The 25,789-nt window shown below is 44.2% G+C and overlaps 2 protein-coding genes across 2 annotated transcripts in view; both read left to right on the top strand.

The window, feature by feature from the left end:
- Window positions 1–1,751: 1,751 nt before the first annotated feature.
- ptgis (prostaglandin I2 (prostacyclin) synthase) lies at window positions 1,752–13,741 on the top strand. The gene is made up of 6 exons (XM_061833382.1): window positions 1,752–1,937; window positions 2,962–3,074; window positions 3,155–3,339; window positions 12,800–12,956; window positions 13,100–13,281; window positions 13,390–13,741. The coding sequence occupies exons 1-6, from the start codon at window positions 1,768–1,770 to the stop codon at window positions 13,543–13,545; spliced, it is 963 nt and encodes a 320-aa protein (XP_061689366.1). The 5' UTR covers window positions 1,752–1,767; the 3' UTR covers window positions 13,546–13,741.
- kcnb1 (potassium voltage-gated channel, Shab-related subfamily, member 1) overlaps window positions 13,516–25,789 on the top strand; it is a 40,389-nt gene continuing 28,115 nt past the window's right edge. The window contains exons 1-2 of the mRNA XM_061833374.1: window positions 13,516–13,541; window positions 18,185–18,839. Coding sequence (XP_061689358.1) covers window positions 18,264–18,839 — 576 coding nt within the window. The 5' untranslated portion in view covers window positions 13,516–13,541; window positions 18,185–18,263. The remainder of the gene's footprint in view (window positions 13,542–18,184; window positions 18,840–25,789) is intronic.

The following is a 25,789-nucleotide window of genomic DNA, read 5'->3' on the forward strand; positions in this document are numbered from 1 at the left end:
GCAGAACTGTGGTGAGGTGTGCCTTTGGTGTGTCAGAAGAATTTAAGGTGGAGGTGGGATTGCATCAGGGATCCGCGCTAAGCCCCTTCCTGTTTGCGTTACAAATGAATGGACTGACAGATGAGGTTAAACTGGAATCCCCTTGGACTATGATGTAGTAGATGGTATTGTGATCTGCAGTGAAAGCAGGGAGCAGGCGGAGGAACAATTAGAAAGATGGAGGCATGCCCAGGAAAGGAGTGCAATGAAGATTAGCCGAAGTAAAACAGAATATATGTGCATAGAGGGGGAAGTGTGAGGGCTCCAGGGAGAAGAGATAGCGAGGGTGGATGACTTCAAATACTTGGGGTCAACAATACAGAGCAATGGAGAGTGTGGAAATGAAGTGAAGAAACGGTGCCAAGAAGGTTGAAACAGCTGGCGGAAGGTGTCTGGTGTGTTATGTGACAAAAGAGTTTCTGCGAGGATGAAGGGCAAAGTTGATAAAACAGTGGTGAGGCAGGCCATGGTGTACGGATGAGAGACGGTGGCACTGAAGAGACAACAGGAAGCAGAACTGGAGGTGGCAGAAATGAAGATGTTGAGGTTCTCGCTCGGAGTGAGCACGTTGGATAGGATTAGAAATGAGCTCATTAGAGGGACAGCCAAAGTTGGATGTTTTACCAAAGACAAGGTTCGAGAGAGCAGACTTCGATGGTTTGGACATGTTCAGAGGCGAGAGTGCGAGTATATTGGTAGAAGGGTGTTGAGGATGGAGCTGCCAGACAAAAGAATGAGAAGAAGACCAAAGAAAAGGTTGATGGATTAGAGAGGAGGATGCATGAGATAAGCTTTGACGGAAAAAGGCAACACGCTGTTGCGACCCCTAACGGGACAAGCCGAAAGGAGAAGTCGAAGAAGTGGTCATAACAGTGCAGTATTATCTCCGTAACTGAAGAAGGGAAACTTTTAAGGACATTCTTCTTGCAGATTAAGCACGCACAAAAGTCAATAACTAAAATAAAGTTGTATATACTTTTTATGATATATATATATTCATCCATATATATTAAGTATTAAAAAGATTCCTTTTTTCCAAGGTGTAAATTTACATGTTAAAAACCAGGCGCAATATATGCATTCAGTATTCTATTTTTTTAATGTCAAAAGTATTTTATTCCAGTGTATTTTGCAAATTAACCAATGTAAAAAGAACTGTATTTCAAAATCAATACATATTTCCATTAAAGCAGTATGTGACCAAACTATAATATTTTCAAATTCCTCGTGAAAGCAAACGCTTGCACTAAAATGTTCCAAATTAGACTCCACTATAGTACACAGATGTTAAAATATTATTTTAAGGATGATGACTTTTTTTCACATTTTTCTCTAATTATATACCATGAATTTAGTATTGTGTCTCAAATAACAAAGAACAATGAGAAAAACTCTTCAACTTGTTGCACAATTGTCGGTTTCATTCCGATTTTCTGTCTTCAGAGGCAATCGCATGTGAATGTGAGTCAGTGAAGAATTATGTGCTTTTCAGGTGTGCGCCGCGGGCAGTTACGTGACCGTGCTGCTGGATCCGCACTCTTTCGACGCAGTGCTGAACGACAACGTCCACTTGGACTCCAGCCGCACCCGACAGCAGCTCATAAAAAGAGTTTTCAGTCTGCGGCTGCCAGGCGTCGAGCCCGCAGCGGAGAGGACGTTTATGGAAACGTAAGTCAATGATTCACTCAACGGGAACCGGAATTATGCTGCAATTGTGCACATTTCACAATGAGCCGCGTTCGGCGTTTGCCCTGCAGACATTTTCGAGGTGTCAGCTTGTCGGAGATGAATCGTTCAATGAGCGCTCACATTCAGGAGATACTCTTACGTCATCTGTCCGGCCAATCGGAGTGGACACAAGAGGGACTCTTCAGCCTATGTTACAGGCTCCTCTTCAGGTAACTTCACCTCTAGGTAAATAAACAAATTAAAAAAAAAAACATAACAGATTTACAATGGAACTACTAACTGGTCAATTTGTTCACAATATTTCCCCTAACCATTATAAAACCTTCATTAACCATACAAACAATAAGTAACAATTAACAATTGCAGCATGTCGGCGATGAGGTGGAGCTGGCACCAGTTTTTTCCTGGTCAAAATATATTCATCAATGGCGGGGGTGCCGAGACCCCCCCGCCCCCGCCCCCGCCCCCCAATAGAAATGCATTCATAAACTGTGGGCATGACAAAAGGTAATTACAGAAAGTATATTTAAAACAGGCGGCACGGTCGATGGAAAGTGTTAGCCTCGCAGTTCTGAGGTCCCGGGTTCAATCGACCTGCCTGTGCGGAGTTTGCATGTTCTCCCCGTCCCTGTGTGGGTTTTCTCCCGTCACCCCGGTTTCCTCCCATATCCTAAAAAAAACATGCAACATTAATTGGACACTCTAAATTGCTCATAGGTGTGATTGTGACTGCCGCTGTTTGTCTCCATGTGCCCTGCGATTGACAGCTGGGATAAGCTCCAGCGCTCCGCGCGACCCTTGTGAGGATAAGCAGCTAAGAAAATAGATGGATGGAGATTTACAATACCCATATAGCTTCACCTTGGGAAAGTCAGGTTAAGCTTGATGCAAACGAACAATGCAAAATGTCATAGACGGGCTAACGAAGCATATCGGTGCAGCAACACACATAGACAGACAATATTACAAAATACCACTTACATACTTGTATATTTGTCATCCTCTGCAAAAAAAAAGGACGAATATAGTTGCAGTTTACTGAGACAATTGGAGTTGCGAAACCTTTCTTCGTTTGTTTCTGCGTGACTGTATTATACTGCCCACTGGTGGCCAAGTGCATGAATGCGTAGTGACGCCTTTGTCCCCCGTACCAATAGTTTTTTCCTGTAAAATTGTAATTTTCGCCATTAAAATTTACCGAGGCAGTTTTGTTGTCTCTGTTGTTGTGCACAGAGCCGGCTACCTCACGCTGTTTGACAGCACGGAGAACGTCGCGGCGGTCTATAGCGAGTTCCGCACATTTGACCACCTCCTTTCCAAACTGGCTCGCTGCTCTCTCCGAGGAGGTGAGCTTCATAATCAGCCATAACTATTATTACAGTAGATGAATTTGTATCAGAGGGTTGACGTGGACTGTGCACGACAGGGGAGAGCAAGACAGCCCACTCGTCGCGCGAGCGACTGTGGGAGCTTCTGTCTCTGAGCAACGGGCACAACGACGACAGCGAGTGGCGGTCCTGGCAGCGGAGCTACCAGCGCTTCCTCCAGGAAGAGGGAGTGGATGCTGACATGCAGAGGAGAGCTCTCCTGCTGCAGCTGTGGATTACACAAGTAAGTGTAAAACCAGACGCTGGTTATTAAAAGTCCACACACCCCAGAAGTTCATTTCATAACCTTTTCCTTCAGTGAAGTGACTTATAAACTGTAGAACTCAATTGATGTAAGAAAAATAATTCACAAGGGGATGTTAAAATAACTTCATTAATTTAGTTGCAAAAGTGTGCACACCCACTCAGAACGGGGCATGTGGCTGTGCTCAGAATAAAAGAGCAGCATTCAAACACATGTCAAATGGGTCTCCGCACACAAATTGAAAAATAGTCGCTTCTGTAACATCCATCCATCCCTTTTCTGAGCCGCTTATCCCCACAAAGGTTGTGGGAGTGCTTGAGCCCATCCCAGCTATTTTCTCGAGGCGGAGTACATCCAGAACTGGTCGCCAGCTAATCACAGGAAACATAGAAACAAATAACCATTCGCACACACAATCACACCTTGAGGCAATTTAGGGTGTCCAATCAATGCATGTTTTTGGGATGTGGGAGGAAACCGGAGTACCCGGGGAAAACCCACACAGACACAGAGGAACATGCAAACTCCACATAGGCGGGACTGGGATCTGAACCCCGGTCTTCAGAACTGTGAGGCAGATTGTTTAAGCAGTCGCACTGTCGTGCCACCTAATTTTAGAACATTCCGAGGAAAGTAAAAAATGCCCCATCATTGGTAAGGAAAATGACATGGAGGTTGGGGATTTTTTTTTTTTTTTTTTTTTTTTTTTGCTTGCTCAACCTTAAAGGGAAGTTGGCAAATAATATCAAACCCATGACAAAACAAATCATATGTTTGTCAAAGTGAAAGACAAAAAAAACTCCAGGCAATTACAGGCAATTATAGTTAATTGCAGTCTTGTTGTACTCTTATTAATCTCATTTAAAAAAAAAAAAAACATTTAAACATGGCTGCTCTATTGCTGGGAATCAACCGGAGAATGTTGAGAAGCTAAAAGAGCTTAAATGACATTGAGGGAAGTTAATCTGCCCGTAGATTAGTTTTCATCAGTCTACTAATACCGTGATTTGGTTTCACTGCATTCATCTTCCCACTGCTTATCCTCTTGAGGGTCAGGAGGAAGTTGGAGCCGACTCAGGGCAAGAGGCGTTGTACGCCCCCTCGACGGTTGACAGTCAATCGCAGGGCTGCAAAAATAAATACAGCAGAACAGCTCAAACCTTGCCACGCCCCAAAATGTCTGAGAATGCTTCGGTGTTTAGCCAACAAAGAAAAAGCCCGAGCCAGAAGATTTCTTGACAGAAGTTAGTTTTGGAACCTGCCTGGACTTGTAGATCAGATTATATGGGAATACTGTTGTGGTTTTGTTTTGTTCACCCTGGGACGATACACACCTTCAACGAAGTGAGTACACATGCACGTTTATTTTAATTTTTTTAAGTTGCAACATTAACATATTAACTTGGCCTTTTGAATGTACTGTATTTTGATGGCAGAAGGGAGGGTTAAATGATATGGAAAACTGCTTGACATTCATCTGAGGTCCATGTACTAGTACATTCCTTGTACTCGCTAATTGGACTGTGAACATTAGCAAACTCCAAGAGAAGTGCTAGATAATAATTTTAATTTTTGAATGTCACTATTAGTACTAGTTGCATAAAGTTGTCAACTAGTACACAGTTTTGCCAGACTAGTTATAACATAGTTTTCTGTATTACATGTACTAGTGAGGCAGAAAAAGTGAATTGGAGGCTACATGGTAGCGATCGACAGGGCCGATACAAAAGTAATGAATAGCCGTCAAGGAGGCCGATAAACAAAATTCATTTGCTTTAAAAAGGAAATTCTTAGCAGAAAGATTTTGAATAATATAAACTCCTAGACGACTGTAAAAGATTTTAAGTCTATGTTCAATTAGCATGTCAATTTTTTTCGTCAGTCTTGGACATTTTATAAAAATTATAACAAAAAGTGCAGCGAGCTCCCGGGCCTAGTACCGTGTCTTATAAAGTTAAAAGAAACTTTAAACAAAGAAACAGCTGCATAAAGTGTCCTACAGTAAAAGTTTTCCAAAATGTCATCCGCTTATCCTCATGAGGGTTGCAGGGAGTGCTGGAGCCTATCCCAGCTGTCAACGGGCAGGAGGCGGGGTACACGCTGAACTGGTCACCAGCCAATCGCAGGGCACATAGAGAGAAACAGCCGCACTCACAATCACACCTAGGGGCAATTTAGAGTGTCCAGTTTATGTTGCATGTTTTTGGGATCTGGGAGGAAACCGGAGAGTCCGGTGAAAACCCACGTAGGCACGGATCGAGCCCAGGCCTTTGAAACTGTGAGGCCAATGCTTTCCAGCTGAGCCACCGTGCCGCCTCCAAAATGCCAATATAGTATAAATGTTAAAAATTCCACTTATTATTTTTTTGATTAAAACAAAAACAGGGCCAGCAGCATCACTTCTATAGTTAACAAAAAAATACCATTCGGATGTTGATAATAATAATGCAATATTCGGTCCATGAAAAGAACCTGAAAGTTGATAGCAAGGACATTGAATAAACGCTTAAAACTGTGAGTAAAAATCCTCACTGATTCATATTGCCAATAGGGGGCGATAGCAAGCTTAGATTGTGCCCGCCTCAGTTGTTGCAGAACATAATCACCCCGCCGGAAAGATGACGTGCGATGCGAGGAAAGACCCCGTCAGTGCTGTAAGTCACCTGCTGACTGCAGGAGCTCTGCTGCGCTCCGGAGATGAGGGGAAAGACCATTAGTCAGCCTTCCTGCTTGTTTGTTTGCGCTCCAGCACGCCTGCTGGGATTCCGGAGCACGACCGTCTGGGACGGGAAGTGGAGCGGTCCCTGGACAGAGAACAGAGGGATTGACACTGAGGCCAGAAAAGTGTTGTGAAACGCGTCTGTCACGTGCAAGCTGAAGCGGAGGTGCGCACGCTGCTTGAAAACCGACAACACCGCCCGGTGATGAATCCAATCAATGCCATTGACGGACACTAATAAGCACCAAAAGTGATTGGTCGCTGGATTTCATTATTTTTATTTATTTATTTTTTTTTTGTGCAAGCAAGCACACGCGAGCGCATGCACACGCGCGTGCTCGACAGGGACTCACAATCACTGGCAAACACATTTTATTCCTCAACTGGTAAATTATTGAGGAACATGAGTTTTCATCATCATCATGAATCTTTCAGTGCAGAACACAGGCAGTCTAGGTCAGAGCTTCTCTAGCTTTTTTTTTTTTTTTTTTGGAAAAAGGACCACCCAAAAAAAAAAAAAGTGAACCACTTACTCTAGAAATACCCTCCTAAAAAAAAAAAAAAAAAACATAAACATAATTGAAATTGAAAGAAAATTTCAAGATTTTTTTTGCTTCTGTTTTCAAAACGAAAATCGGTACTTCTTCCTGGTACTCGAACGCCCCCTAACCAAACCCGGAAATAACACAACGCGCGCGGCCCGATCAGCTGACCCACCCACGACGTGCTTTGTTATTGTCAATTCGAACATACCCCTGAAAAAAAAAAAAAAAAACGGAAATAACATAACTTGGTGGCAGTCGATTCGGTTTTCGAACAAATCGGTTTTCGAACCACCTTCTAGAACAGATTGTGGTCGAGAACCGAGCTTCTACTGTCGTTATAAATATAAATCCAATCATTATTGCGCTGTTTGGAGTAATGTGATGTGAACATGTCCCTGCCAGATCTCGTTGTCCCTTTCTTTCCATGTGGGGCAGCAGGGCCTGTGCCCCGAGTTGCTATGGAAACGGCATAGTGACCAGCAACTGGTTTGAAAAAGTCAGTAGATCGCACTACGGCCAAAAAGCTAAAAATATCTTTTCGCTCCATATTTTGTATTTGATAAGAGAGTAGGTATTATGTTCCATACGTTCATTATCCAAGCCACTTATCCTCACAAGGGTTGCGGGAAAGCTGGAGCCTATCCCAGCTAGCTTCGAGCGAAAGCCAGACACTCTGAACTGGTCACCAGTCAGTCACAGGGCAAATATCGACACCCTCACTCGGAAGGAATCTATCCCGCGCTGCCCGTACCAAAGGAAAGCGTGTGTACCACTACACAATCAGTGACTTCTTCTTCTTTTCCTTTCGGCTTGTCCCGTTAGGGGTCGCCACAGCGTGTCATCTTTTGCCATCTTAGCCTATCTCCTGCATCTTCCTCTCTAACCCCAACTGCCCTCATGTCTTCCCTCACCACATCCATAAACCTTCTCTTTGGTCTTCCTCTCGCTCTTTTGCCTGGGAGCTCCATCCTCAGCATCCTTCTGCCAATATACTCTCTCTCTCGCCTCTGAACATGTCCAAACCATCGAAGTCTGCTCTCTTGAATCTTGTCTCCAAAACATCCAGCTTTGGCTGTCCCTCTCATGAGCTCATTTCTAATCCTATCCAACCTGGTCACTCCGAGCGAGAACCTCAACATCTTCATTTCTGCCACCTCCAGTTCAGCTTCCTGTTGTTTCTTCAGTGCCACCGTCTCTAATCCGTACATCATGGCCGGCCTCACCACTGTTTTGTAAACTTTGCCCTTCATCCTAGCAGACACTCTTCTGTCACATAACACACCAGACACCTTTCGCCAGCTGTTCCAACCTGCTTGGACCCGTTTCTTCACTTCCTTACCACACTCACCATTGCTCTGGATTGTTGACCCCAAGTATTTGAAGTCATCCACCCTCGCTATCTCTTCTCCCTGTAGCCTCACTCTTCCCCCTCCACTTTTCTCATTCACGCACATATATTCTGTTTTACTTCGGCTAATCTTCATTCCTCTCCTTTCCAGTGCATGTCTCCATCTTTCCAATTGTTCCTCTGCATGCTCCCTGCTTTCACTGCACATGACAATATCATCTGCGAACATCATGGTCCAAGGGGATTCCAGTCTAACCTCATCTGTCAGCCTATCCATTACCACTGCAAATAGGAAGGGGCTCAGAGCTGATCCCTGATGCAGTCCCACCTCCACCTTAAATTCCTCTGTCACACCTAAGGCACACCTCACCATTGTTCTGCTGCCATCATACATGTCCTGTACTATTTTAACATACTTCTCTGCCACACCAGACTTACGCATGCAGTACCACAGTTCCTCTCTTGGTACTCTGTCATAGGCTTTCTCTAGGTCCACAAAGACGCAATGTAGCTCCTTCTGACCTTCTCTGTACTTTTCCACGAGCATCCTCAAGGCAAATAATGCATCTGTGGTACTCTTTCTAGGCATGAAACCATACTGTTGCTCGCAGATACTTACTTCTGTCCTGAGTCTAGCCTCCACTACTCTTTCCCATAACTTCATTGTGTGGCTCATCAACTTTATTCCTCTATAGTTCCCACAGCTCTGAACATCCCCTTTGTTCTTAAAAATGGGAACTAGAACACTTTTCCTCCATTCTTCAGGCATCTTTTCGCCCGCTAGTATTCTGTTGAATAAGTTGGTCAAAAACTCCACAGCCATCTCTCCAAATTGCTTCCATACCTCTACCGGTATGTCATCAGGACCAACTGCCTTCCCATTTTTCATCCTTTGTAATGCCTTTCTGACTTCCCCCTTAGTAATCATTTCCACTTCCTGGTCCTTCACTCTTGCCTCTTCAACTCTTCCTTCTCTCTCATTTTCTTCATTCAACAACTTCTCAAAGTATTCTTTCCATCTATTTAGTACACTACCGGCACCAGTCAACACATTTCCATCTCTATCCTTAATCACCCTGACCTGCTGCACATCCTTCCCATCTCTATCCCTCTGTCTGGCCAACCTGTAGAGATCCTTTTCTCCTTCTTTCGTGTCCAACCTGGTGTACATGTCTTCATATGCCTCTTGTTTAGCCTTTGCCACCTCTACCTTTGCCCTACGTCGCATCTCGATGTACTCCTTTCGCCTCTCCTCAGTCCTCTCAGTATCCCACTTCTTCTTCGCTAATCTCTTTCCTTGTATTACTCCCTGTATTTTGGGGTTCCACCACCAAGTCTCCTTCTCCCCTTTCCTACCAGATGACACACCAAGTACTCTCCTGCCTGTCTCTCTGATCACCTTGGCTGTCGTCGTCCAGTCTTCCGGGAGCTTCGGTTGTCCATCGAGAGCCTGTCTCACCTCTTTCCGGAAGGCCGCACAACATTCTTCCTTTCTCAGCTTCCACCACATGGTTCTCTGCTCTACCTTTGTCTTCTTAATCTTCCTACCCACCACCAGAGTCATCCTACACACTACCATCCTATGCTGTCGAGCTACACTCTCCCCTACCACTACTTTACAGTCAGTAACCTCCTTCAGATTACATCGTCTGCACAAAATATAATCTACCTGCGTGGTTCTACCTCCGCTCTTGTAGGTCACTATGTGTTCCTCCCTCTTCTGGAAATAAGTGTTCACTACAGCCATCTCCATCCTTTTTGCAAAGTCCACCACCATCTGCCCTTCAAAGTTCCTTTCCTGGATGCCGTACTTACCCATCACTTCTTCATCGCCCCTGTTTCCTTTACCAATATGTCCATTACAATCTGCACCAATCACAACTCTCTCGCTGTCTGGGATGCTCAGAACTACTTCATCTAGTTCCTTCCAGAATTTCTCTTTCAACTCTAGGTCACATCCTACCTGTGGTGCATAGCCGCTAACCACATTATACATAACACCCTCAATTTCAAATTTTAGTCTCATCACTCGATCTGATACTCTTTTCACCTCCAAGACATTCTTAGCCAGCTCTTCCTTTAAAATAACCCCTACTCCATTTCTCTTCCCATCTACTCCGTGGTAGAATAATTTAAACCCTGCTCCCAAACTTCTAGCCTTACTACCTTTCCACCTGCTCTCTTGGATGCACAGAATATCAACCTTTCTCCTAATCATCATGTCAACCAACTCCTGTGCTTTTCCTGTCATAGTCCCAACATTCAAAGTCCCTACACTCAGTTGTAGGCTCTGTGCATTCCTCTTTTTCTTCTGACGCTGGGTCCGGTTTCCTCCTCTTCTTTGTCTTCGACCCACAGTAGCTGAATTTCCACCGACGCCCTGCAGGTTAGCAGTGCCGGGGGCGGGCGTTGTTAACCCGGGCCACGACCGATCCGGTATGGGATTCTTTAGATGAACTACACAATCAGTGACTCCCTGTTCAAAAATGTATTTGATAGAATTTATTTTCATCATAATGGGGCTGTTTTGGAGTAGTGTGCATTTTTTTCTGAACATACACCTGCCAAACCTTTGTTTGCTTTGTGTTGCTTTGTGGCACAGTGGAGCCCTGTGGCCCTCGTTGCCAGGGAAACAGCATAGTGACCAATAACTGGCTCGAAGCAGTCGGAAGTAGTTGTGATGATGCATTTGGGGCAGATGTAGCAGTGACCCACCAAAGCCAGCAGATGGCACTGTGGTTAAAAAAAAAAACATGAAATTGTTATTTCAATTGACAGTTTTAATTGAACTCCAAGAATAAATTGCTATAAAGATGTTTATAACACAAATTGGAGAATTCTGGAGTTTGCTTTTCCGTCCATTCTCACAAAAAAAAATGTTGTTTCAAGTGTAAAGTTTTAGATTTCATTATTGCAGTTTCGTACAAAAAGCACACCAGGCATTAAGAGAAAGTTCCCGACCTCAGTACTTTTTTTCTTTTTTTACTTGAAAAAAAAAGCACTATTCAGGAGAACAGATGTGAAGGTTGTGTCTTTTATGGAGAAGGGATTGGCTTAATAGCTCCGGGCCAGCCAATAATAATAATAATAATAATAATAATAATAATAATGCCCCAATCATCTTTAATAAAAAGTCTACATCGCTCAACGTGTCCTGAAAAATACAACAGGCCACTCGGCGCCACGTTCATCACAGCAAACAGAATTTCTCTTGTGTGTCTGCTAGCGCGATCAGACGGTCATTACGTGAGGATGTAAAGGTGGCAGAGGATACAAAGTGCCGGAGCGAGTGGCCATTTGGCCAGCCTGTCAGTCCTCAGATGTGCAGACGTAAAAAAAAAAAAAAAAAAAAAAAAAAGAACAGCTCGCTTAACCCGAAGCCATTACTGTCTGACAGGCTCAGGTGTTCCTCGCAGAGACGCTGACGGCGGCGTAGGATCGGTCTCGTTGCTTCTGCTCACCAGATATGTCATTTGCTACACTTGCGAGATCCATTATCACAGTCACGTGGGCAGTTGAACTTTTACTTTACTTTTACTCTTACTTTTTTAATTATACTTTGTTTTGGAGTGATATGAATTATATCCCAAATCCTTTGTCACTTTTTCTCTGTGCAGAACTTGTTAGACAGTGCAGGTGTTCCGAATGAATGTACAGCAAGGATAGTTTAAAACCGCATTTAATCTCCAATTGTCAAGTGAAACATCTATAGAGCTCATGCATCTACATCACCGAAGTTACGTGACTGACCGTATTGCCGGTCAAACAAAGTATTGTTCAATGCTAAATCCATTGAGACGAAGCGAAAATATGTCTTATAGGACGACGCCCAGAATTTTGTCCGATACCGTTAAACATTCAGAAGGTGATAATAAACGAAGGTACGTGGAAAAATGAGAAACACTTGGCATAGACCACTCATATTTAATGCCAAAGTCGATGTTTTCGCGTATAAGAAATTGGACTATTACCCCGCTTGGGCTCGTCTTGGACAACTGGTAGTCCATGGATCCGGGGAGTAAGTCATCGAGATTTACACGGAAGAGTTTGAAGGCGTAGAAAAGTCTGGACGCATTCAAATACTTCGTTGCTGGATCTGTTCTCAACGGGGACGCGGCTCGTGAATGCGGAAGTGTGTTTGGCTACATGTTAACCTTCGCTGAAATTCATCGATCTTCTCAGATAGTAATCAATACAAATAGCAATATTTAACGTACACGGAAGCGCGTTGCGGCCACACGTTAACCTACGTAAACCTCTCTTTGACTGACGGTTTATTTTCTTTTTTTTTTTTTTTCAATACGCATTGGACTCATTTGAGAACAATGCATATTTAATATAAATAAATAAATAAACGTTTGTCGAGGAGAGGTTTTGCAAAGTTTAACGTGTGGCGGCAACGCGCTTCGGTGTATGTTGGAGACAGCTCCCTGTCTTTTTTTTTTAAGTACGCATTGTTCTCAAATGAGCCAACTTGACATTATAAATACCTCTTGGTCATTTGAGATTGAGAAGAATAATTCCTACCTGAAATGAAGCGATCGTTACACAGGTGTGCGTATTTTGGTTGGGCACCATTTATCATGTTTAATTGCCAAAATCCATCGATATTTCCTGGTCTTTTCGGATGGTATTCTATAAAATGACCACTTTGAATATCTGTCTTGTCTTTCGAACAACCAACAGCACAACAAGTCTCGGGCATTGTGAATATTCTGCTCCGGTTCAATGCAGCTTTTTTGACCGGGAATATGGCGCCGTGAAAATGGTGACGTCACGTACACGAGCTCTATACCGAACATCCTTTTTCCTCTTCTTTTCATCCAGTGTAATGCCGGACCAGCAGCCTTTTGGCTTCTCGGTTTCCTGCTCACTCACCCCGAGGCCAAGGAGGCGGTCCAATCAGAGATGAGAGGCCTTTGTCGCGAGGACGGCTCCGCCCGGGAGGGGCGAGCGAACAAGGCACCCAGTACACCCGTGTTAGGTACGCCGCAGCGTCCGTTCACCGCCACCTGGATGAAAAACGACACTGTGACGCTCATTACAGAAGATTTAGCTAAACGAAAAGCCATTTTCAGGTTTCTAACGTTATTCTTCAAGTCAGCTAACCCTCCGTCCATCGTACAGACAGCGTTCTGAAAGAGACTCTAAGACTCACCGCCGCTGCAATGATCAGCAGAGAGGTGGTGAAAGACAAAGTCCTGCACATGGCCGACGGGCGAGAGTACCGCCTCAGAAGAGGGGACAAAGTGTGTCTCTTCCCCTTCCTCAGCCCCCAAATGGACCCGCAGATACATCCGGAACCTCAGGTACCGTATGCTCAGACAACATCGCGCGTCACCACATTTATCCTAAATTGAGGAATAACAACAATAGTTACAATTGCAATAATGATCATCCTGTTTGCTTTGTGGCAGGTTTTCAAGTATGACCGCTTCTTAAATGGCGACCTGACCGCCAGGGAAGATTTCTACAAGGACGGTAGCAGACTGAAGTACTTCACCATGCCCTGGGGTGCCGGGAGCAACGTGTGCGTGGGGAAAGACTTCGCTGTGACAACTATTAAGAAGTGAGTGGTTTAAGATGCGTATCGCTCTGTCGTGTACGCACAGCGTCGCTGGCCGGGAGATGACGTACTCGCCGTCAAAGCGTGCAGTTTCATCTGACTTAAGAGATCACAATGGATTACTGAATATTACTTAATCCACTTTATATACTGTAGTATTTCCTTATACTGTTGAATGAAGAGAAAAGTGTGGAGGGGAGGGACAAGACTTCAAAGGCAGAAGATTTTCTGTATCAGGCATTAGAATCTTCTTGTCATGTAATATTTCCACAAAGATTGAACACACCAGAGCATGTGTTGGAATTTTACCTTTTTATGTTTGGATCCAGATTTGTACTCTTGATGCTGACCCACCTGGACCTGGAAGCGTGTGACCCGGACGCCCAGGTGCCGCCCTTCAATCCGAGCCGCTACGGTTTTGGGATGCTCCAGCCACAGGGAGACCTTCTCGTCCGCTACAGACCCAAAAGAATTCATTGAACAACTTAATTTAAGCATTGGATATTCTATTTATATCTGTATATATTTATTTATTTCACACTTATGATTGGACAAACCTGTTGTGTTTGACATATTTCATCATTTCCCAAAAATTATATGTATTAAAAAAAAAGCAATACTGGATGACATTCCTGTCTCTTACCCAACATCTTATTTAATATCTCACAAAATGGACTTTTCAATATTTTACTCAATTAGAAGATTAAGATTGCTGGAGGCCTTTTTTTTTTTTTAATTATACTACAAATAATGTATCTTCGGGCGCCACGGTGGCACAGCTGGTTAAGTGTTGGCCTCACAGTTCTGAGGTCCTGGGTTCAATCCCAGACCCGCCTGTGTGGAGTTTGCATGTTGTCCCCGTGCCTGCGTGGGTTTTCTCCGGGCACTCTGGTTTCCTCCCACATTCCAAAGACATGTAACATTAATCGGACACTCTAGATTGGCCCAAGGTGTGATTGTGGGTGCGGCTATATTCCCTGTGATTGGCTGGCAACCAGTTCAGGGTGAACCCCGCCTCCTGCCCGTTGACAGCTGGGATAGGCTCTAGCACTCTCTGTGATCCTCGTGAGGATAAGCAGTGAAGAAAATGGATAGATTGATGGATGGATATTGTATCTTTTTCAGCTATCTCTGCAGAACAATTAAATGTTCATCCGTTAGATGGTAAAAGTTGCAATTCACCCGTAAATTGTGACGTGGACATTCACACAGAAGGAAAAAAAAATGACAGAGCCGACTCACCACCTATGAGCTCACAAACGAAAATGCTTCAGAGCAAGCCTGCCGCATGACGTGGTTCACTACTAGCTGAGAAAGAAAGAGGAAAAAAAGATAAAATGAATACAATTTTGAGAAGTTATAAGGAAAACTATCCATATTCATCTTTGGAGTCGTTATAAACTATATCTCTTTAAATCTGTGAAGGGTACATGATGGTCCCGTCCCCCCACACGCTCTGCTGTTGACATACAGTGGAATACACGGACCTGTGGTGCCTTCAGGTGTCAGCGCGAGGCTCAGAAAGAGTTAACTCCGATGTGCTGAAGGAAGAGACCGGTGCGCCGCCTGGCTCGAGAAGACCTCCTCCGTCGCTCCCCCCCCCCCCTCCTCCGCCTCCTCCTCCTGCTGCTGTTGCGGCGGACTGGGAGCACTGGTCCGGTTCCGGATGACCAGCCCGTCGGTACTTGTTGATCTCGGAGCCGGCCTGCACGCAACGGGGCGAGGAATGCGGCGCGGTGAGGCGTATGGAGCTCGCTAGACGTGTGTGACATGTCGGGGGCTGAGGAGGGTGCAGGGAATGGATGGCATCACAGCGCGGTTCGAGTAGACCAGTGACGGCGCCTCTCTTTTTTTTTTTTTTTTTTGTGGGGGGCTACATCTCCATCTGTGCTTGAGGCCAACAACAACAGCTCACCACGGTACTGCCACGATTATGTTTATTATTACCTCATCTTCTATCACCATTTTATCACACTGCATGATATGCAATGGGCTCGGCTATGCGCCAAATGGAGCACACACACGCACGCACACACGCGCACACACAGATCGGAGACTATTTGTATCCACAACAATATTACCACGATGTGACGCCATTAAACAACACCAGGGGTGGATATTCTTCCAACTGTAAGCTGTTTTGCCGTCATGTGGAAGACAACAGGCGGAGGGAGGCTGTATTAAGAAAAAAAAAATGGAGAAAAAAAAACATTATCGTCCTACTATAGTGTGTGCGCATTTGCGTGCACGCGACTTCCTTGGAGCCAAGCGATGCTATACGTGTGAGGAAGGCTTTAAGTGTGTGAAAGTTTGAGTGGCGTTTGCAGGCCGGAAGCACTTTTTACGCACTCGAAACAAAGAGGAAAAAAAGCAAGATTAAATAGAGGACATTCAAAATGCAAAGCGCGCCCAGGCTATCTATCAAACGTCATATTTTGAGGTGAAACAAACAAACAAATAAACAACAGAGAGGATATACGTTTGTAACAGGGAACGGATTGGGGGCGGGGTCAGCACTGGACAGCTCCGCTGCGCGTCCCCACCCACGCCGTGTGACAAAAAAGATCACCAGCAATTAAAAAGGAAACGTCAAGAAAAACGAGGCTGTTTTCCCTCCAGGGCCGCCACGCGTGCGGCACATTTAGAAGATTTATAGCCGCTGATTCTGTTATTCGTCCCACGGGGACAGTTTTGATGGGGCGTCAAATTGTTGTTTGATTGGGCAGGAAGTTTTATTTAAGCGCAGGGGACATTCTGCCTGCGCACCAGCACGACCTAATAACATCTGTAAGATAAAAGATGTATCAACCATTTTGCTTCTAATAAGATAATGACATTTAGGAGTGACACTAGGGCGCCACGTAAAGCCTTGGCCTCACAGTTCTGAGGTCCCGGGTTCAATTCCTGTGTGGAGTTTGCATGTTCTCCCCGTGCCTGTGTGGGTTTTCTCCGGGCACTCCAGTTTCCTCAAACATCCCAAAAACATGCATCATCAATTGTACACTCTAAATTGCCCCTAGGTGTGATTGTGAGTGCGGCTGTTTGTCTCCATGTGCCCTGCGATTGGCTGGCAACCAGTTCAGAGTGTACCCCGCCTCCTGCCCGTTGAAAGCTGGGATAGGCTCCAGCACTCCCTCGGACCCTTGTGAGGATAAGCGGCAAAGAAAATGGAGGGATGGATAGATTGACACTTAGTCAACAATGGTGGAGAAAGGCATTATCTTTAAATTTTGGATATGCATTAAAACCAGCGTGGAAAATAAAATACAGGGAGTGATTCCTGCCATAGATAACCAAAAGTAAATGATACACCTTTTTAAATATATACCAGTCCATATATATGTATCAATAGTTGAATAATAATGAGACCTCGGTTGCCTTCTTTTTCTTGTGCTTATTCTGGGTTGCCTCCGGGGTGGAGGGGCATCTTAACCAGGGAAGCCCAGACTTCTCTCTCCCCTGGCATTTCGTCCAGCTCTTCCAGAGGGATGCTGAGGTGTTCGCAGGCAGCCGCTCGACTCTGAGGTCACGGTGTCAGATTCGGAGGCGCCGATTGTCATCTCGTTCTTCATGACTATTGGCCGCTAAGAAAAGCAAGACAAAACACAGGCGGCGAACACTCTGTGGCTAGACTTAACTCCTTCCCCACAAACTGTATCGTTTTATATGTATATGTAGCTCTATGAGACACTAATGCTGTGCTTTTTTTTTAACAATAATTATTAACTATGTAATTTTTTACGCATCTGTGGCTAGACAGCAAAGTCTGGAGAGTCTGTCGCCAAAATGAGTGGTGCAGTGAATGGGGAGATGGGTCAGATCAGCTTTTTTAAAATAGCCACACTGTCCCCTTTATTCTCACCTGTTGCCTCTTTGTGGCAGTCTGCTTCGGCCTTGCCAATCTCGCCATGTTTTTGTGGTTCAATAAAAAATAAAAGATACCGTATACATTGTTATATGGATGCTCAAAAGCAGATACAAGGGTGCAGTTTTCCGCTTGCAGCACGTTGGTACTGTAGATGAGTGGTGCTCAATTGCTGGGTCACCACCTCATTTTTTTGCGGTCACTTGAAGTGCGTTTGGCCTTACAAAACTAATTGCAGCTCTGCTTACTGTTTGACTTTGACAGCATAGCAGAGGCCTCACACATGTGCCACTGTTAGTGTCTAGACATGACACTCGCTCTGCGGGGTAATGTTTTAGACGACGTCAACCGGGGGCTGAACTCTGGTCGTCACTTGAAAGCGGCTTTGGATTCTCGCCCAGTCTAGCCGATCATGTCCATCCATTTTCTTTGCCGCTTATCCTCACGAGGGTCACGGGGAGTGCTGGAGCCTATCGCAGCTGTCAATGGGCAGTAGGTGGGGTACACCCTGAACCGGTTGCCAGCCAATCGCAGGGCACATGGAGACAAACAGCCGCACTTATAATCAGACCTAGGGGCAATTTAGAGTGTCCAATTATTGTTGCATGGTTATAGGTGATAGTTCCACTCTGAAATGATCTCACATTGCGAGGCCGTGTTCCACTTTGCAAAACATCCAAACAACCTAAGGCAGTTGCACTCTTGATTCTAGTGACAACCATTGTGCGTACTACTATCCTGTTTTGATTTTTTTTTCTTTTCTTTTTTTTTTTTCTTTAAGAGACAATAATGACAGAAAAGAGGACCGAGCGGACTCCGTAGTCGTGGGTGCTCACCCGCTCCCCAGTTGAACGTTCATCATGGAGAAGTCCTTGGCAGAGTTCAACAAGGCCGGCTCGCAGTCGACGTCGTCACTCCTGCCGGAGCCGGTGGACGTCATCCGCACCAAGTCATGTTTCCGGAGGGTCCGCCTCAACGTGGGCGGCCTGCCGCACGAGGTCCTCTGGCGAACGCTGGACCGGCTCCCCCGGACGCGCCTGGGCAAGCTGCAAGACTGCAGCAGCCACGAATCGCTGATGGAGGTGTGCGACGACTACAACCTGGACGAGAACGAGTACTTTTTCGACCGACACCCGGGCGCCTTCACCTCCATCCTCAACTTCTACCGCACTGGAAAGCTGCACATGATGGAGGAGATGTGTGCCCTGTCCTTCAGCCAAGAACTGGACTACTGGGGCATCGACGAGATTTACCTAGAGTCCTGCTGCCAGGCCAGGTACCACCAGAAAAAGGAGCAGATGAACGAGGAGCTCAAGAGGGAGGCGGATAATTTAAAAGACAGAGAGGGGGAAGAATTCGACAACACGTGCTGTGGGGAGAAACGCAAGAAACTGTGGGACCTCCTGGAGAAACCCAGCTCGTCAGTCGCTGCAAAAGTAAGTGAGAAAACCACAATACCACGATGGGTTGGATGGTTTTGTGATGCGGATTTAATACCACAGCATCAAATGTTACTGTTTATCAACTATCCAGGCACTACCATTGAATTTGCCATCTTGGTACTCCCAAAACGTGTGGAGGACATGGTTTACAGGTTGGATTATGGCGGGAGGGGGTCTCAAAGTTTGGCATGTAGAATTAAAATTGGTCGCGTGAGTTTGACACTTTTTCAGTTCGGGTCACATGAAGGATTTTTAATTCGACTTGGTAAGCCAAAAAAGGCAAAGTGCAAAGGAAAGACATATAATAACGTGACTAGCAAGAAACCTTGCATATTACCGAGGGCCCGATTTCCGTGACATGTTAACTTTCCCCAAAATACGCTGTGAAGCACTATCATCATAACAGCAAAAAAAACAAGCATTTTTTGGCATAAAAACCATAAAATTTCAAGTAAATAAATTTGATATATTTTTGTAAATAAGGACTCGCAATGGGAAAATACATGCTAAACACGTGGTTCATTTGTTGTCTCTGCGACGTCCTATTTCAGACTTGTTTCTTCGCATTTGAAAATCAAATTCAATTTGCAGTCTTCTGTATTATGAAATTCATCAAAAATTTCACAGAAAATGTGTTTTCTTGCTTATCCACTGATGAAGTTTGGGGAAATATTTAAATCACTTTTTCATGAAAAACTGTCGGTCGATAAAGGTGAAGCAAAGTGAACAGTCAACAATAATGACTGTAAACAAAACTTTGTTCAAGTGAATTAACCTCATCAGAAAAAAAAACATTAACAAATCTTTCTAACTTACCTGTGGAAAGTTTTCTCACAGCCACGAAACTAGCGATTAATGGCATTGTTTTTTTGGGAGTATCAAGATGGCGGATGATGACTTCAGTTTTTTTTTTCCCCAGTCTTTTTTTTTTTTTTTAATCAGTGTACAGAGTACACAAGTACTTACACTTGAGTACTCACTGATACTGAGTATTCATAATAAGGACATTGCGTTTTGTGTTGTGTGTGTTCGATTCTTCTCAAATATTTTTCGAAAATTGGAACCAGCTTTTCACAAAGAAAATATGCTGTGAGTATGGTGATATCGTCTTTATGGATATGTTGCGCGCCATTTCTTGTTTGATTACTCATTATTTGGAGGCAAATAATGTGACACTGTGGTATTCTTAAGCCTATTTGTAGTGTTGTGCGATATGTGTTAGCATTATGCTAGCAGAAATTTGCAAGCAAACGCTATGTTCGTGTAACAAAATTATCTTTATATTATATTAGTTTTACTGTAAACCTCAACTGGGATTGTCAATAAACAGCTTAAGGCAAGAACAGGTTGAGTCATTTTGAAGAACTAACCTACACAAATGCATCCTCAGGCAGGACAAAATTGAGCTCGTGCACCTACATCACCAAAATCACGTGACTGGCCATATTGACGGTCTAGCAAAGCATTCTTCAAATGTAATTCGGTTGGAGACGACACAAAAATACGTCTTACAGCACGACGCACAGAGTTTTGTCCAATACCGTTAAACATTTAGAAGGTGATAATAAACGAAGGTATGTGGTAAAATTAGAGAGAGTTGTCATAGAGGACCCATACTTAATGCCGAAGTTTATGTTTTTGCTGATAAGAAAGTGGACTATTAACCCGCTTCTGCTTGTCTTGGACAACTGGATCTACACATGGATCTGGTGAGTAAGTCGTCGAGATTTACACGGAAGAGTTTGAAAGCGTAGAAAAGTCTGGACGCATACAAATTCTTCATTGCTGGATCTGCTCTTAATCGAGAATAAATCCCACATAGTGATGGAGCCACTCACATTTTTTTAATACAATACCAATATTTAAACAAATGACCCCTGGTTTTACACAAACTCGCATTCATCAATTCTGAAAAAATAAAAAAAGACAGCGAGTTGGCTCCTCCATACATGAAGCGTGTTGCTGCAACACGTTAATCTTTGGTATAACTCTCCGTGATGGACGTTTTTTTATTTGTTTATTTTTAAATATGCAATGTTCTCAAATGAGTCCAATGCATATTTAAAAAAAAGAAAATAAACCCCCGGGATAGGCCTCAGCTCCCATACACGGAAGCGTGTTGCGGCCACACATTAACCTACGTAAACCTCTCTGTGACCGACGGTTTATTTTTTTTAAAAAAACACATTGGACTCATTTGAGAACAATGCATATTTAAAAAAATAAGAAACGTCTGTCGGGGAGAGGTTTACCGAAGTTTAACGTGTGTCCGCAACACGCTTCTGTGTACGTTGGAGAGGACTCCTTGTCGTTTTGTTTTTTTTAAATGCATTGTTCTCAAATGAGCCAATTTGGCATTATAAATACTTGTTGGTTATTTGAGATTGAGAAGGATAATTCCTACCTGAAGTGAAGTGATCGCTACACAGTTGTGCAAATTCGGTTGGGCACCATCCATCACGGTTAATTGCTGAAATCTTTTCTGGTCTTTTCATCTGGTATTCTATAAAATGACCTCTTTGAATATCTGTCTCGTCTGTTGTGACAACCAACAGCGCAACAAGTCTCGGGCATTGTGAATATTCTGCTCCGGTTTAATGTCCCCCACAATGTCGAGGATCTCTTTTTGACCTGCAATATGGCGCCGTGAAAATGGTAACGTCACGTGCACAAGCTCTCTAGTACAACTTCCACACCCTATTGTTATGCTATTATTGCATGCCTTGGAAATCCTGCCTGTTGGGCTAGTAGAGAGTACGGATTTGGTTACTATAACTACGCTTGTGTTTTGGCTTTGACACGACGATTGATTGGGTGATTGTGATTTTACATTAGTAATTGTAATATCACTGCATCGTATTGTAGCGGCAGGATTTTGAGATAACATTTTACGAGCCGCTCTATGATTTTTATGAAGAGTGTGATCGGCTCTCTCCATCACCCCCTATCACTATTTTATGACTAAGGCAGCACAGTGTTCCTAGTTTTTGTGACAATTTGTAAGTGAGACACGATATTTGTATCGCCAACCATATCCGGATGATATAAACAGGCTTGTCGTGTCTCCTTCCTTTGTTTTGTCGGGGAAAAATGGCTAAAGTTGGGATAAGAATTGCAAACGGATGTAAGTGAGAAAACGTTTATAGGAGGAAGGATCGGTCAAATTAAAACTACGAAGGTGCCGAGTTGTGGCGCCAAGTCCAGTTTGAAATGAGTTTGGTGCATTTCCCAGCTAACTGAAGTTGAAACCCTTCGACAGGTACACTCTACTGCATTCGATGCGTTTGTGTCGAAACACAAGAGCGCGCCCAACAAAAGGCTGTTGTTCAGTTCAGCTTCGTGTTAGCAAGGTAACCATGGCAACAAATCCTCAGCGAGTGTACGTTGAGCCTGGGTGAAACAAAGAAAGGGTTGGCACGGGGGTTAAACACATACATGTACTGCATTTTTGGAGGGGGTGTCTGGGGGGGGGGATACATATCAAATACACATAGTAGTAGTGTTTTAAATATTAGAAAAAGGTGTCAACCTTTTTGAAATTGAAACTGATTTTTGAATAGTGATCAATGCAAAGGACCAAAATAAATATGTTAAATGACCTTTAATTATAAGTTATTATTATTATTTTACGATATTTGTATATGTGAAGACACTGATCATGTTAATGATTTAACGAGGTAGGAAGGATTTATTTGGCAAAAGCTCTGCAATTGTTTACATTTCGGAGGTTCCGAGCAAATCACAATGTCCCATCACTGGTGAGCTATTTTTAGAACAGGGCCGCCGGCTCCTCATGTGGTCCTCGGGGGGCACCACATTGGCGAGCCCTATGCGAGAAAGACAAGAAGCAGATTTCACTGTCACATCCAAATTAGTTTCCAGGATAAAACTGTACCTATTGCAGAATATTATATGTTCATTGTTGTTCTGTAGCAGTTAGCAGGGTAGGACTGGGCTTTTTCATAATAAGAAGTCTTTTTAATTTGGTCATCTTCCATCCATCCATTTTTTTCACCTCCTTATCCTCACAAGGGTGACAGGGAGTGCTGGACCCTATCCCAGCTGTCAACGGGCAGGAGCGGGGGGTACAAGATAAACTGGTTGCTAGCCAATCGCAGGGCCGCACTCACAATCACACCGAGGCGCAATTTAGAGTGTCCAATTAATGTTGCGTGTTTTTGGGATGTGGGAGGAAACCAACGCAGGCACGGGAAGAACATGCAAACTTTACACAGGGAGGGCTGGGATGGACCTTTCCGACCTGTCAATCACTCGTACAAGAATAGCCAATCAGATAGCCGCATTGTCTTAACCCCTGGCTGGACACGCCCCTCTCGCCGTCGTGTCCCAAAAGCAACGCTGGTTGTCAGTAGTGTGCGCTTGGAAAAGTTAATGTTACGCGCTTGGGGAACGTGCAATTCTGATGAAAGCTAGGTTACAAGGGGCCCGGTTGATTCATTTTCCAAAGCCTAAAACACAGTTGACAAAGTGTTTACGAGGAATTAAGGCTTGCGGAAGACCGCACGCACAACTAAATGTGAACAATATTAACAAACACAAGTCTGCATGTTCAAAGGTAAGTGAGGGAGAAGTATCTTGATTGAATTATTATCAGTGCTTGATACATTGCAGGAGAACAACTTTCACTTTGTTAGCGTATCACTGACCTGCTGAATGAAGAAGTGTGTCATGTTTTATGCCAAAGAGTCGGGTTAGAGATACGTAAATGCGAGAAATGTCCATTGCCTATTTGTATCACATTGGAATTTTAAAAACAGAGCACTGGGTTCCATTACGAGCCAAGTCAAATGAATACACCCACTCACTGATAAAGACTACAATGATATTACTCGTGAGCTTTCCATGTAAAAAGTACTCACACTGCTCTACATGCGCAGTACGATTCCACTATTTTATCCGGTTGGATTTCACTTTGAAGTTTGTGAGGCTTCAAACATTTTTGCATCGATTGCCAACATTTCGCTGTAACTCCGACATTGCGTCCTGCTCCGTCCAAAAATCTTTATTCTGTGCACATATCCTCGCGTGAAATAGTCGAGACCTCTCTGTAGAACTCTCTTGGACAAGTCTGACTCATTTCTCAAAAACCATACTGCAATATTATCTGGTATACGCGGTAGAGAATCGACTTCAAACCTGTTCTGTTCTGTTCAGTCGCCGTTTTAGAAGCTTGTGGGACAGGGCGACTGTAGCTAAGGGGACGGAGCTTAAGATCGCCGGTTGGAAAGGTCCATTGAACCCGGGTCCTCAGAAGTGTGAGGTCAACGCTTTCCAGCTGCACCACCATACCGCCGAATGCAACTACAATAAGCATATTGTTGTATTCTTGTCTAATGCGGTCAATCAAATATGAGTATTTTTTGTGACACAAAAGAGACTGTGGAAGTTTGTCTGATGAAGTTTTGTACTTGTAGGCAAGTCAGAAATCCTCGACCTATGTTGTACGCTTCATTTTTTTTAACATTAGTAAAGGTTGCTTTTTATTAAGAAGCCCGGTAATTATATACCACAATCTCTGTAACTGCTTGAGTAACCATTTAAAGTCTACATTTGCCTTCAATACCTCCAAGCATTACAAGAAGTCAGGAGTCACGCTCGACCTTATTAGCGACACGTGCTAAACGACATGCTAGCCGGGCCTTTCAGACAGTTCAGCTGTAGCCAAACACCCAAGTCAATAACACCTGCCGCCTATGGGGACACACGTTCAATCACTGAATGAATTCAGGCCTTGCTCGGAGAGCCCGAACATTGACGCTGACATCTCCACCAGACAATTTTGTACTTCTGGCTTTACGCGAGCGTTTCGAAGACGGCATTTTTCTGTCCCAGTGCACAGAGCAAGGTCCATAAACGCACGCTTGCGTGAGTTTCGTGTTTCACTAGGACAGAGACGATGAGTCAGACCCGCACTCAAGTCCGACATCAGCAGAGGTGGCAAAAGCGCTCACGCTTTGTACTGAAACAGGACTTAGATCTCAATCAGTCAATCAGGCAAGAGCTCAACTGCAGTTGGACTTGAATTCTCTCTATTTATCTCTTTTACATTTTGTGCCTCTTTAGGAGTACAAAATAATCATTGGGAAATAAATATTCAAGTAAGTACAGTTAAAAAGCATTTGTTGCGTCTCGCTTCTGAACATATCGGACGTTTGAGTAATATCTCCAGCAACACTCGCGTCCACATCGTGAACGCCGTTGACGGCAATCTTTCCGGTGAATTTGATATCGCAAATGTTGCTTCGCTTTTCACAAACAAGCTGATTGGAGAAGTCTCCAGAAATCGTCAGCGCTTTTCGAAAAAGCGCCTCGAGATGAGCGCTTTCAATCAATTAGCCAAGAGACTTCTTCTTCTTCTCCATTTGAATGAAAGCGGTGTAAAAAAAAAAAAAAAAAATCAATGATTATTGTGTTGCAGCCAAGAAAGCGCCGACGTCCACAAAAAGGAGACGAGCGCCCGGGAGCCGAAGCCCCCGGCACGGCTCGCTCCATTAGGGCCTAGCGATAGTGGCAGTTGGGGGGGGGGGGGTGGACAAATGTCTCGCGTGCACGTGCATATTGTTCTCGCCGAATCCGCCTCTCCGATCGATAAGCCCCCCCAGTGATAAGTAGACGCATTAAGACTCGCGTCAGTTGAGGTAAAAAACAACATTGCTGAATCAATTTCCAATTAGCTAACCGAGCGGCTGCGATGACATCGTGACCGCTCGCACAATTTAACGCGGAGAATTCTCCTTTTACAACGATAATGCCGCTCGCGTTTGATTGACTGAGTTGTAATGGTCTATCAACAAGTTTGTTACCGCGGTAATAGAAGTGTCCCGCATCAGACAGAGAACTGTTTTGTCACTCACAAGTCGCTAAATTAAGTCATCAAAATCGTGAGTGCATGTCGTCAGCGGTAGAATGTCGTGCTAGTGGCT

Source organism: Syngnathoides biaculeatus, chromosome 10 (genome assembly GCF_019802595.1).
Source record: "Syngnathoides biaculeatus isolate LvHL_M chromosome 10, ASM1980259v1, whole genome shotgun sequence".
Classification (NCBI taxonomy): Eukaryota; Metazoa; Chordata; class Actinopteri; order Syngnathiformes; family Syngnathidae; genus Syngnathoides; species Syngnathoides biaculeatus.

Bases quoted from the DNA above. Each gene is read 5' to 3' on its own strand.
- ptgis (XM_061833382.1), top strand. From the start codon at position 1,768: ATGAGCCGCGTTCGGCGTTTGCCCTGCAGACATTTTCGAGGTGTCAGC. The intron at 3,340-12,799 runs GTAAGTGTAAAA...CTTTTCATCCAG, and splicing joins TGCAGCTGTGGATTACACAA to TGTAATGCCGGACCAGCAGC. The intron at 13,282-13,389 runs GTACCGTATGCT...GCTTTGTGGCAG, and splicing joins AGATACATCCGGAACCTCAG to GTTTTCAAGTATGACCGCTT.